The 12,890-nt window shown below is 49.4% G+C and overlaps 6 protein-coding genes across 6 annotated transcripts; 4 read left to right on the top strand and 2 right to left on the bottom strand.

Moving 5' to 3' along the window:
- Positions 1 to 79: 79 nt before the first annotated feature.
- On the bottom strand, positions 80 to 2,149 carry Z518_04747 (uncharacterized protein; the record flags this gene model as incomplete). Its single annotated transcript, XM_013418453.1, has 8 exons — positions 80 to 103; positions 173 to 314; positions 470 to 654; positions 783 to 892; positions 1,241 to 1,475; positions 1,522 to 1,628; positions 1,735 to 1,903; positions 1,964 to 2,149. 8 exons carry the CDS (start codon positions 2,147 to 2,149, stop codon positions 80 to 82), a joined length of 1,158 nt encoding a protein of 385 aa, XP_013273907.1.
- Positions 2,150 to 2,972: 823 nt separating this feature from the next.
- Z518_04746 (uncharacterized protein) lies at positions 2,973 to 4,808 on the bottom strand (the record flags this gene model as incomplete). Its single annotated transcript, XM_013418452.1, has 5 exons — positions 2,973 to 3,528; positions 3,573 to 3,994; positions 4,041 to 4,475; positions 4,523 to 4,660; positions 4,710 to 4,808. The coding sequence occupies 5 exons, from the start codon at positions 4,806 to 4,808 to the stop codon at positions 2,973 to 2,975; spliced, it is 1,650 nt and encodes a 549-aa protein (XP_013273906.1).
- A 749-nt stretch (positions 4,809 to 5,557) lies between these two features.
- Positions 5,558 to 8,073, top strand: Z518_04745 (uncharacterized protein; the record flags this gene model as incomplete). The annotated part of the gene is made up of 4 exons (XM_013418451.1): positions 5,558 to 5,724; positions 5,778 to 5,989; positions 6,042 to 6,577; positions 6,625 to 8,073. 4 exons carry the CDS (start codon positions 5,558 to 5,560, stop codon positions 8,071 to 8,073), a joined length of 2,364 nt encoding a protein of 787 aa, XP_013273905.1.
- A 331-nt stretch (positions 8,074 to 8,404) lies between these two features.
- Z518_04744 (uncharacterized protein) lies at positions 8,405 to 9,187 on the top strand (the record flags this gene model as incomplete). Its single annotated transcript, XM_013418450.1, has 3 exons — positions 8,405 to 8,501; positions 8,714 to 8,941; positions 9,021 to 9,187. 3 exons carry the CDS (start codon positions 8,405 to 8,407, stop codon positions 9,185 to 9,187), a joined length of 492 nt encoding a protein of 163 aa, XP_013273904.1.
- Positions 9,188 to 9,279: 92 nt separating this feature from the next.
- Z518_04743 (uncharacterized protein) lies at positions 9,280 to 10,907 on the top strand (the record flags this gene model as incomplete). The annotated part of the gene is made up of 8 exons (XM_013418449.1): positions 9,280 to 9,350; positions 9,399 to 9,527; positions 9,651 to 9,716; positions 9,767 to 9,831; positions 9,885 to 10,136; positions 10,187 to 10,238; positions 10,296 to 10,367; positions 10,424 to 10,907. The coding sequence occupies 8 exons, from the start codon at positions 9,280 to 9,282 to the stop codon at positions 10,905 to 10,907; spliced, it is 1,191 nt and encodes a 396-aa protein (XP_013273903.1).
- An 827-nt stretch (positions 10,908 to 11,734) lies between these two features.
- Positions 11,735 to 12,650, top strand: Z518_04742 (uncharacterized protein; the record flags this gene model as incomplete). The annotated part of the gene is made up of 3 exons (XM_013418448.1): positions 11,735 to 12,029; positions 12,098 to 12,345; positions 12,408 to 12,650. The coding sequence occupies 3 exons, from the start codon at positions 11,735 to 11,737 to the stop codon at positions 12,648 to 12,650; spliced, it is 786 nt and encodes a 261-aa protein (XP_013273902.1).
- Positions 12,651 to 12,890: the final 240 nt, after the last annotated feature.

Raw genomic sequence — 12,890 nt, 5'->3', positions numbered from 1 at the left:
ACGACTTATTTCTGTTAAATGCAACGCTTCCTGTGTGAACCGGGAGATCCTTTTTGCGACGGCGTCACCAAACTACTGCTCAGACCCAGGCAATGCGGAACATCTTCAAACCCCGTCAATGGTTCTTCGAGATCCCAACAGTTTCAATCCAGATCTCCGACCAGAAACATACCTCCCGCGTCGGCATCTCAATCACCCTTCTCGCCCTCTGATCCGCGTCTTTGTTCATGATAGCCTTTCCTTCGGCCACGCCTTTTGCTTGCGAAGCCCGTTTCCGTGACTGGAATAATCGTTCACCTGGAGGACCACGAACCCTGGAGCAGAAATTGTTAGCAAATGCAATTCTTTAACGGTTCCGATACCGCATGCACCACGTAAATATATAATTTCAACGCATGCCCCGAGCAAGGTCCATCCGCGACTTTCTTTTTTGGTCTTGCTTTATTTTTCCCTTCGTCCTTTCCCTTACCCCCCCCCTGCCTTGAGGTACGAATTCAAGGCGGTCAATTTACTGTAGTATTCGAGCCATTGGACTCTCAACATTTTGACGGACATGGCGGAGATGCCATTCGTCAAGATCGGCTTTTCTCTAAAGAAAGCCTTCTCGCTCTGGACAAATTTGGTGTACTTGATGATCGCCTGCAGCTTTGCTGGCTTCCTCAAAGTTAGCGAGCCACGCAAGGCGAGACAGTCGACATGGACCAGACATTGAGAAGGAAGAGCCGAACCAGAAATACGATTTAGCGCTCTAGAAGCTCCAAGTCGCTGGCCCTCAGGCCAACAAGAGTGTTCAACTTTTCAGAAACTTGGCCTTGGAATTGTGCGAATGCTTGCTCGATTTGATTGACGAATTTCTCAAACCCCGTCAGATCATGACCTGCAGCCACTTGTGCTGTGTATGTGATTTCGCCCCGTTTAGGAGCAAGATCTCCGGACGAGCTTTTTGAAGTGTCTTCATCTCTAGGTACACCGCATTTACGTCCTCTTTTAGACAGCCTTTGGTAAATGAGGACAGTTGAGGCGTCAAATCATATACGAACGAATGGGTTCAATTGAGGTATGTCTTGACCTTGCTTTCACCGGCAGCGATTTTGGTGTACTCCCCCCCGACCGATAATGTGAGAACTAGCCTGCGACTTTGTCTTGGGGCGGATTGAGGGTTGGTGACGATCGTCGTCTGACAGCATCTCGCCTCCAAGGTGGTCGGGTATGTTATTGGTTTAAATCGTCAGGCTCATACCGTGAATGTAGCCCAAACCGCAACAATGCTCCACATTGTACTCCTGCGACAAGCTATTATGTACGGAAGCGGTGATGAGGGTCAAGTCTAACATTTTCGAGATCTCTGCGTTCGGCAACACTGCAAATTCATGGGTCTTACCTGCAATCAGGGGAATGCCTCTTCGGGCTGCTGAGGATACCACCAAAAGAGCCGTCATCCGCATCAGATTCGAGGTATTAGACAGACCGTCGTGCTGGATGAAGTCATTCGACCGGTGAACCCTCAGAGAAAGGATTTACCATCTTGCCGGATCTGGGATCCTGCAAGCTGATCGAATACTTGCCTACTGGGCCGCGACGCTGATTGAGGCGCAGACCAATGCATTTTGCGATGGCACTTGAGAAGGCTGGAAAATTTGGCCCTGATAGCTTTGCACTTGAAGATCAGTTTGTCCGTAGGGCAGGGAAGAGGTCATAATCTTACATGGGAGCGTGCAAGGTTCGAAAACCCACCTATAGCGGTCGAAGGCTTGAAAAGCACACTTGTAGCTTTTAAAGACATAAAATCTGGACTTGAAACTTGGGAAGACTGGGGAGCCTGATTGACAAGGTCCTGACTGAGACAGCATTCTGCCTGTAGTGACTTAACGTCAGCTTCGCCACCAGGGCAAAAAGGCCGACCCTGTTGGATAAGAAGTCCTGCACTTCAAAAATAAGGTCATCTAGTCATGTTGATACGTACCCGCGGTTTGAATGCATGGAGAGGGAGAGAGCAAAATCCAAGGTGAAACGTGTCATTCGTGGCGGCCCGGTAACGCCTTGCCAGTTGTATCTTGCGTCTCTTGCCAGCAAGGTAACTTTTCGACTCGTTCCGTAATCCAACACTTAAGGTTGGGACGTTCATCAAGTAGAAAGCTTTGAGCTGCATGAAGATGCACAGGTGCAGTAATAGCAAGGCCAACGATGGTCACGTCATCACCTATAAACCACTGAGACTCTGCGAGCTGAGCATCAAGAATGCTGACAGCGTGCCACTTTGATACTTCAGCATCGACAGCTCATTGACCAGGCTTAGCCTTGAGGAGCGGGCTTCACAACACATCCGGCTTATCCAGATACGCATAACAGTGTGGGAACCAGACCGGCGTCTCCTACAACAAGTAGCGATTGACAACACAACTCTGCTTTGCGTCCTTTGGCCGAACCACTGTCTTCGGCGATATACAGTATCTGTCAAATTGCATTGGATTCGGTGATGGTCAGGTCTCGATCGACTGATGCTGGAACGGTTGCGTGCGGAAGACCCAGGCTCGCCAGCACTTGGACCGTACACGGATCGAGATATAGCAAAGCCTTCGATCTTGTTTAAACAGCTCTCAGCGCAGCTCCAGAGAGACAAAAGGATTCCTCTTCTCTTGGAAGGTCATCATATACCCCGCGTTCTGATCATGTTTCTCTTCGGAGCGAAGAGAAAACCCTGTCCTGTCGTACATGGGATGAATAGTGTTGTTGAAGCTTGCTCATTCGTTGCCACTGTAGCAATGAGGAGTATCACCCCGACAAACACGGGTTGCTGCAGGAAAACTTGAAAAGACAAACTTCGAATGACTTTTGTGACATTGGGATCTCGAGATTGGGTGTGTCCCAATTCAACCTTCGTTCGTGAGGCTGCACGATCGAGACCCAAAACCAGACAGGTCCGCGAAAGTTTTTTTCTAATTGTGCATTATGCAGTATTCGGTATGACGTTACTACAGTTTCTGGGTCTGCTGGCCTGGTTCAGCCTTCGCCATCTCTCTCAGGATGCGTTTCAGGGGTTTCCCGGCGGCGTTGCGTGGAACGGCGTCAATAAAACGAACACCACCGGTGAGTTCTTTGTATCTAGCCAACTTTCCTCCACAGAATTCCTTGATGATTTGCTCATTTAGATCCGTTTCCTTTGACTCCGGTTTCCTCACCACATACGCCCTTGGTTGCTCAACGTCCGGCTCATCCGGCTTTTTGACACCAATGACCGCCGCGTCGAGGATCTGTGGGTGCGACAGCAACACGGCTTCGATTTCTGTCGGAGTGACCTGGAATCCGCGGACTTTGATCAATTCCTTCTTGCGGTCGATGATGTACCATTTCTTGGTTTTCGAGTCGCAATACATGATATCGCCCGTTTTGAAATAGCCTTCGTCGTCGAAAGAGTCTTTTGTTGCGGTTGGATTGTCGAAATAGCACGAGATGATGGTCGGACCCCTGATGCACAGCTCGCCTCTCACATCATACCCTGTGATGTCTCGGCCATCGTCATCGATGATTCTGGAATGGTTAGTTCACGACCCCTGGGAGAGCACGCAACATACTTCACGTCCAAGTTAGGCATCATCCGTCCAACACTGCCCGTATCATCACGCTCGGTATAATTGAATCTCGAAGCGACGCAACTGGTTTCCGTCATGCCCCAGACCTGAGTGAATGAAGCATCTGGGCTCAGAAGAGCTTGAATGGCATTTTGATGATCTTTGTCCAGTTTGCCGGCTCCCGCTTGAACGATCTTTATTGAATTTAGGGAATAGTCCTTCAATTGTGGAAATTTCAAGATTGCAACAGCAACAGGAGGGACAAGAATCAGTTCGGGAATTCTATACTTTTGGACCGACGAAAGAAGATGGATCATTTCGAACCGCCGCAGGACGTAGGTCGTATTACCGGCTCGCAAGGCGGTGACATGGCTCACTGGGACCGTTGCTGCATGGAACATTGGAAGATACAGGATGCGCTTCACCTTGTCAATGTTAGCAGAGGGCGCCCAAGAGAGTGGGAAGACCAACTTCGTATGGAGCCTTGTACACTTCAAACACCAAAGTGTGCTGAGCAATGAAATTGTAATGGGAAAGCGCTGATGCCTTGGGCAATCCAGTCGTCCCACTGCTATACAATCTCGCCGCCGTGGTCGATTTCGAGACTTTCTCGTCATCAAACCGAGGCCAATCCCTTTCGCCGTGCTCCATCAAAGTTCTCCAAGACCGAAACCCAGGAGGAATCCTCTGATCCTGGGTATCGAAAATCCAAATGTTGGATTGGGGAATGTCACAATCTTTGGCAGCGAGAAGTACAGAAGACAATATCTCGGGCTCTGAAATCACAAATTTTGTCTTTGACGTCTTGAAATGATGGCCGAGTTCGAATTGCGTGTATGAAGGATTTGTCCCTGCGAAGATTGCTCCAGCAGCGAGAATGCCCTGAAAGAGCATGGGATAGTAGATCTGGATATGTCAGAAATTTTGTTTTGTGTATGAAAGATATCACCAACGTCATTGAAAGAGTGAACACAGACGCAATCCCCAGGCTGAACACCCGCGGCGTGAAAGCCCGCGGCAAGCTTTCGAATGATCCGGTAAGCCTGGTTCGCCGAAATCGATCTCGATGGATTGAGTGCATCGAGATAAATCTGTAAGTCTCAGCGAATTCTATACGATCAAGATGACCAGGCCACTCACTGGCTTGTCCGAATCGTATCTTTGGCTTTGCTCATCGTATATCCATGATAGAATATCTTTGTTTGGGATGGGAACGATTTCTTTGGCAAGGAAAGGCATTCTGTTGCTGGTTCCTGATGATAGGGCAAAATTGCTTGGATTGTGAATGACTGGCACCAATCCAGCTGACATTAAACTTATCTCACGAAGGCAGAAAAAGAGAGAATTACAGTCAGCTTTACAGTAAGATGGACCTCGGATGGATTTGTATAGCCGGCCTGATCCTGCTTGAGGCTTAAGTGGGGGGTCGATTTGTGTGGGTAGGAGATATCTCACCTGATTTCAAGCCTATAAGTTGTGAGTATCCACAGATTGGATCCCTGAAACCGTATATACCTTTCGTGAATATCTTACATTAGCCCTGCATAATCAGATGTGCTTCTGATGGTGGTGTGCTGAGGTGGGTTTTTGCTCAACACCAGAAGCAATCCGATGCTTTGGGGTTTCTTATCCTCGCTTTCGTAAGTACCTGGGAAATATCTCTCACCAAACGTTCGGCAACCAAAGCTAACCGAGGTCCCATCGGTTGTGGTACTCTCCAAGAACCCCAATATAACCCCGTTTCAGCGTCCAAACCCATCGGATCCGAAGTTGATCAGGCCAAAAACATGTGTGGAGAAATGGAGTCCTGGAAGCTGAGGGATCCGGGGAACGCTTTACCGCAAGAGGTTTAGCCAGTAAGATGACCAAGCTTTTACTTCATCCAGCCCCAGCTGTTGAATTTCCAAAGAACGTTGGCAATCTTCTAGAATTCGTAAAGAGAGGGGTGGGAAAAATAAAAAGGAAAAAGGCCATCTCCAACCCCAACCATGTCCGAGTACTTCAAGCAGTGGCCCTTGACCAAAAGAGCTGGGAGAGCATGTCTGAATTGCAGGGCGCGCAAAGTCAAGTGCAACGTGGATGAGAATGGGCCTCCTTGCCGCAACTGTCTTACCGGCGACGTTGCTTGTCGTGTTCAAAAGAGTAAGCGAGGCAGGTATGTTTGGGCTGAAGTCTTTCAAGATTGCATATTGACGAACTGGTCAATAGGAAGCCCGGAAAACTTAGCCAGTACTGTCCGTCAAATGCTCAGAAGACATCCCCATCCGATGTCGTGATGCTCGATGCCGACACCTCTGCAATTGGAAGTTCTCGTCGGCTTGTAGCTGCAAGGCATACGACAGGTTGGCTACCGAGTTATGATTCGAAGAATGAGGCAACTTCACCGCCTGACAAGAGTGCTTCGCCTGGCCAGGAGTCTGGTAAGTTTATCCAAATCGTTTCCGAGCTTTGCCAATTAAGCACTTGGAGTAGATATGCTTTCAAGATTGTTTGGAAGCTCCATCCCCAACCTCGACCAGGACCACCTTCATCTGGAATTATCGTACGCCTCGTTGATTGATCCTGATACGATGCACTACACCACGCACTTTGGGCCCCACTCACCAGGGAACGGGTCGACATCTCATCCATCTCCTTCCGTCCAGTCAATGGAGACAAATCTTTACAATATGCCGGATTATGTCAAACCTCTCTCTCCACATCTTACACCAGACGATATGAATTACCTCTACACCAAAGGCGCCTTAGAAATCCCTCCGATCTCGTTTCGGGACGCTCTCATCCGATGTCACATTCAATACGTCCACCCATTTTTGCCTCTCTTGGATCTTCCATCACTGGTCTACCGCACAATTGTGCCAGGCAGGATCGAAACTCCCCAAATCAGCATTTTGTTACTTCAGGCAGTCATGTTTGCGGCAATGGCATTTGTCGACATCGACGAAATTCACAAGGCTGGATTCAAAACGCGACGGTCTGCGAGGAAGATCTTCTACGAAAGAATTCGTGTAAGTCCGGATCCATTTCATGGCACTCATTTTCTAACCGTGGAAAGTTACTCTACGACCTTGATGTCGAGAGCGACCGTGTCACAATAATTCAGGCAGCTCTCCTCATGTCATACTGGAATGAAACACCAGGTGACAACAAAGGAGGATGGCACTGGATGGGTATTGCCGTGTCTCTAGCACTGACACTCGGCATGCACAGGAAGACCGAATACACCGTCATATCGCGGGAGACTCGACTCTACAAGCGAATATGGTGGGCATGCTATATCCGAGATCGAATGTTGGCCCTGGGGATGTCTCGACCACTCAGGATCAAGGACCACGAATTTGACACTCCCATGTTGACCTTGGGCGACTTTGAGATCGACGATTTTGCCACGGAGCACGTGGACCCTTTTCTGAGCCCGAACTCGCAGACTGCGTTGGCGGAAATTTGCATCGAAATGGCCCAGCTGTGTGTTCACCTCGGAGTCGTTGTTGATCTGCACTTCTCCCTCCTCGCCGCAGGTCATTCTGCGTTGAATCCGGCCGATAAAACCGGCCGAACAAACATTATGCTCTTCCCAAGAAGCATCCCGTGTCCGTCAGATTCATTGCAAATTTGTGACGATGCTCTCCAAAAGTGGGCCCACAATCGTCGATCCGCCCGCATTTACAATTCGCCGGGGCCGGAGGACGTGGCCTCCAGTCCATGGATCATTGTTCAACGGGCATTTCTAGACATCACCTTCGAATCCATTGTCTCAGCTCTTCATCGTCCCCAGATTCGGCCACATCCGCAATGGACGAATGAGGAATCAAGGAAAATGTCCGTTAAGAGGATCGAAGAGGCAAGCATAGGCATTGCAAAGACGGTTCGTGATCTTCACCAATTTCACCTTGATGGTTATCTTCCTCCAACAGCGGCCACAATGCAATTACCGGCGATGATCACCCATATGAAGCGACTTCAAACGCAGGAAAACAGAGGGGCCCAAGAATATTTGGATTCATTGTTCTGTTGCCTCAAGGTGTTGGAGAAATTACAGGAGCTCTATGTGGGCGCAGATCTGTGCATGTTTTTCGCCATGGAGCTCTTGAAGGGAGCGAATATCACTCCTGCAGTCGGCAGTGACTTGAAGCTCAGCCAGATTGTTTATCGAGGAAGCCGATCGGATCTCAGCCTGTTCCACTCCAGTTCTGTCGAGATCCCTCTGGCCAGGACCGCCACGACCGCCACGGCCCGTGTTGATATGGTTTCGCGTAAAGATGGGTATCAAGACATCAGCAATCTGGAATCCGATTACATGCCGCCATTTATCGGAGATGATACAGATGCGGGTGTCCTAAGCAACGGGCTCCCGACTGACGGGAACTATAATGGGCAAATGTCAACGCCGAACGAAGCGGACTTGGAGGATTTCTTTGGCACACTGATAGGTTTCGACGACTTATTGGAAGGGGAAACGGGTTGGCCAAACTATTTGAACGACATGGAAATCCTCGTGCCTTGATCTGCTGGAAAAGAGAGGCATTTCCCTGGCCCTCGCCGTATCTATACATATAACACAATAACAGGAATGCTTGGTATCATGATTGACAACCCTCCCGGCCAGCCGAGGACCCGCAGAATCAACTTCGAACCAATTGGCATTCGAGGTCGGACCGAGTAACCGAGAAACTCGCCCGCTTCCGGTCTTCTCGGCTGAGGTTGTGGAGGATCGGGGAATCTCCAGCGCTTATGATGATCTGAATCCCATCGCGGCAAACTCTTATGAGTGGATTCAATAAACCCGATAGATCTCTACGATTCAAATTCAACTTGTGAAAGATAGGCGTTACAATATGGCGCCGACCCCGATATCCACTCCCCTTCCAGGCTTCCGGACAGCATTGGATGACTTCCAGGACTATGTCAATGATACATATGGACTCCAAATTGGTCGGTTATCGTCTACGGGCCTCACCCATCAGACTAGCCATGACTGATAGATCAATCTCTCCAGGATCTTACGATGACTTACACGCATTCTCCGTGATTCGTCTGGATGTCTGTCTGGCGTTTTCTGAGTGTCAAAGCTTCTGTTCACTCCCGCAAGATATGTATCACCTCATAAGACACCATCACCATTACTCATTTGCCTTACGCGGTAGATGAGAGTATTCCAATCGATCAGTTCCCGTCATTCTTCAAAGATGCTAGACTTAATTTCGCTGAGAACATGCTTCGTGGAGATGACGATCAAGTCTCAGCCATCAATATGGACGAAACGAATCTATGGAACCCTCAGAAATATACGTGGAAGGACCTTCGACAGCTCGTTGCAACATATGCCAGTGCGTTGCGTTCCTCGGCACTCGCAAAAGGATATGTCGTTGCCTGTATGTATTCGGTCTCCGTTGAGCATTTCGCTGTCCTAGAAACCTCCTTCTATTGGCTTCTTGTTGACATTCGGAACAGTAGTAGGAAGTAATTGTGTTCGGTCTCTGGCTTTGCTTTTGGCCACGGCGGCGGTCGGAGGAATTTTTACGTCACTGGCCACAGATATTGGAGAGAAAGTGAAAACAGCTCGCCGAGAAAAACTCGATATATACGCTGACAACCGTTCAAAGGCTCTGAATGATTGAGTCGGTCAATTGAACCCCGCCTGGTCATTGCGGAATCATCATATTCTTATAACGGGAGGATTGTCAATATTTCAACAAAGATTGCCAACTGCATGAGTAAAATCTCCAACACATTGTCCAGGCTAGTGATAATCGGAGATCTGAGAGGGTGTGATCTTGAGTGGTGAGTCTCGTTAGCCGTCGAATCCGAGTGATTCTGACACTGGACCAGCATACGTTTTATCCAGAATGCTCAACAGACGCCTTTGAAATATGAGCAGGTACCATTCAATACACCACTAGTTGTCATGTTCTCGTCAGGTACCACAGGTACACCGAAGGGATTGTACACTCACGCGGAGTACGCCTAGCTTTCCTCTACCCTATCCACTGGCTTACCTGTATAGGAACTCGTGTTGAACGGTTTTAATGAACACCTGCTCCATAACAATTTCGGACCCGGAGACGTACATTTCCATTTCAGCAATGTAAGATGGATCGCCCTTCTACCCGATCCGATGGAATTTCTCAAGGCAGTCTTTGCGACAGGGTATGTTGAGCCATTTCCGCAACGGGGTCAATGGCTAAATCCATAATCAGCGTCACAGGTTTCGGCGCTGGCCCTCGTTATTTCTCAGAATTGCAAAAACGCAACGTGGAACCGAGTTAGTTGGCCTCTTTGAACGATATGGTCTGAATCTGACACCGGTCTAGAGAGGTGGGCAACAAAACTTCACACAATCTTCTCCACAGGTGCAAGTACTGTCACCCAGCCTCGCAAGATGGATCGCAGACGCATTTGGACCTGCCTGTCAAATCTCACTCTCTGGAGGAACCGAATTGTGCGGTTCATTCGTGCACGGCACACGATCTCTGCCCTCGTATCCAGGTGAGATTGCTGTCAAAGCACTTGGAATGGACGTTGCCGCGTTCTCAGTGGACGGTCAACCTCTGTCTGATGGAGAAAGCGGTGAACTTGTCTGCCGAAAACCATTCCCAAATATGCTCGTAATGTTCTAGAACAAACCCGGCAGGAAACGATATCACAGCTCGTATTTCGAAATCTTTCCTCGTAAGTATCCCCCCCCTTCGAGCTTGACACCAGCGGCTGATCATCTTTTAGAATTAGATGTATGGACACATGGCGACTTTATCAAAGTAAAAATCCTAACACGAAAGGGATCTATGTTCTAGGGAGAAGGTGAGTATCGTCTACCCGGTTGTCTATAATGTCCCAGGTCTTAATCCTTTCTGCAGCGATGGAACGCTCAACCCGTCCAGCGTGCGCTTCGGTAGTTCTGAAATCTACGACATTCTCTCGGTGCACAAACTTCGCTCTTCAATCCTCGACTCCATTGTCGTCGGTCAACAGCGCACCACAGCACCATACTCAGATACCACCGATCGTGTTCTGCTCTTCATAAAATGTCACCTGTCCTCGTCCACCAGTGCAATCATGCCATCTAAGGATCTTAACACACGTATCCGGGACCGAATCGCCCACGACCTCACGCCCCGACATGTACCTGCGCACATCTTCGAGGTGCAAGAGATCCCGTATAATGCGAACGGGAAGAAAGTGGAAATTCAAGTCAAGGCGGTCGTTAATAGTGGGGAGTCAGCAAGGAGCAGGCAGCGGCTCACGGGTCAGGAATTGGGTATGTTGAAGCAGTTTGAGGTGTTTTATCATCTGGAAAAGTTACTGAAGAAGGTGAATGGAGGAAGGGTGGCGAAGTTGTGAGCTCAGAGCGCAAGATATGTGGATAAGCGCATCCCAGCTCGTTCGGAGCCTCAGACAGCGCGCCGGAGGAGTTGGGGAAGGTCTTTGGTTGACTGAGAATAGGACCATTTCCACACGTCCGTTCTGTGCAGTTCTTGAATTCTGCTCGGTATCGCCTTAGTGGAAGGATCAAGATCCAAAGTTCACTAATCCAGCAGAATCGACAGACGGAACAGTCCCCAGCCCGCTCTTCACGACCGAATAACGGAGTACGAATCAGTCAATGTTATCTTCGTCCGCCGAACGAAATACCTATGCGTTTAACATCCCCAGGGACCAGGAGTCGTCTCGTATTCGATTGCGAGAGACGACAATTCGAAATAGGTGCTATGGGGGCGAAGAAAACCTAGCCAATTATCGGCCCGGCGAACCAGTAAGCTTCAGCCTCGCTAATGCAGGACAAAGGGTGTTCTTTTTTCCCATTCTGGCTTAGATTGATGCCAGCTCTCCACCAATGCCGGAAGGACCCATTTCCCATGCACCGGATGCGAGAGCAAAAAGCATCAAGTTGGTGTCTTAAAGGACATCAATGGAGGGTCGCATGTTTGATTCTGAGTCATAATTGCCGGAGGGCTTCGGTGTTTCGGACGAAGAAAAAAGGAGATTGGAAATCCTGGATAGCAATTTAGCAGGAAGAGGATCTGAGGCGTGGTTATATAAAGGGCCCCAGTTGAAGGTAGGAGGCTCATTTTCATCCTCGTCTTCAACTTCATTTTCTGCAAGTTATTTATCCGATCTTTCGAATTCTTCTCGACCACAAAATCAAGACCTCGATATCCCGAACCGAAATGAGACCAGACACACTCTCCCTCAAAGGCAAAATCGCCATCATCACCGGTTCTGGCAAGGAGAACGGTATCGGTGCAGGCATTGCCACAGCCCTCGCCCAAAACGGTGCATGGGTCGTAGTCAACTATGTCTCCGAAGCCACCGATCCTCGAGCCGCCAACGTCGCGGCGAAAATTGAACAGGACGGAGGCAAAGTCGCGGTGGTCCAGGCCGATGTCTCGACACCAGAGGGTGCGAAGAAAATTATTGCAGAGACGGTGAAAGCTTTCAACGCGGAAAGAATTGATGTTCTCGGTATGGGGGTCCTTCAAATGACGTCTGCATTGTTGTCATGAAAAACGTAAAGACTGATGGGTAACAAGGGAACAACGCTGGAGCTGGAGCCACCGGGCCGGCGATGCAAGCCAGCGATGAAGACCTTAAAAAGGTCTTTGGCGTCAACGTCTTCGGCCCCCTGTATATGATAAGGGCAGTCGTACCGTTGATGCCGCGAGGCGGTCGGATCGTCAACGTCAGCTCCATTGCATCCAAGATGGGAATGGCTGTGATCCCGCTGTATAGTTCCGCCAAGGCGGCGCAGGATCAGTTGGCGTATGCGTTGGCCATGGAGGTCTGTATCTGGCTTACCAGTTGAGGACTTGAGAGACAGGGTCGCTGACAGATGTATGATAGCTTGGGCGCGGGAACGGAATCACGATCAACACAGTCGCCCCTGGACCGGTGCCGACGGACGGTCTTCCTAAGGGTCCGGTGGCTGATGCCATACACGATGCCCTAGTGCCGTTGACGAGAGCAGAGGAGCGGATGGGGACGGTGGAGGATATTGCGGATGCGGTGTTGCTTCTAGTTTCAGAGAAGAGTAGATGGATTACGGGACAATATATTTCGACAAGTGGTGGTATGACAGGCGGATGATTTGACTGAACCGCTTCCACGAACCGAGGGATGTTGTTGAGGTTCACTCTGGGATAGTCCAATTCGTAGGTCCAAACCGACCCTCATCTGAGCCATGCGAGGTGAAACCCCGGTCGATTTCGGAAACAAGATCCCCGGGATTTAAAACGTCCAATCTTGGGATCCATATGATGTTTTGGGCGATTTCGATTGCAGCCTTGCCGGTGGTGATGCCAACCTCTCTCATCGAATGGTGAATCG

Source organism: Rhinocladiella mackenziei, assembly GCF_000835555.1.
Source record: "Rhinocladiella mackenziei CBS 650.93 unplaced genomic scaffold supercont1.3, whole genome shotgun sequence".
Classification (NCBI taxonomy): domain Eukaryota; kingdom Fungi; phylum Ascomycota; class Eurotiomycetes; order Chaetothyriales; family Herpotrichiellaceae; genus Rhinocladiella; species Rhinocladiella mackenziei.
This window is presented reverse-complemented; position numbering and strand designations above follow the sequence as displayed.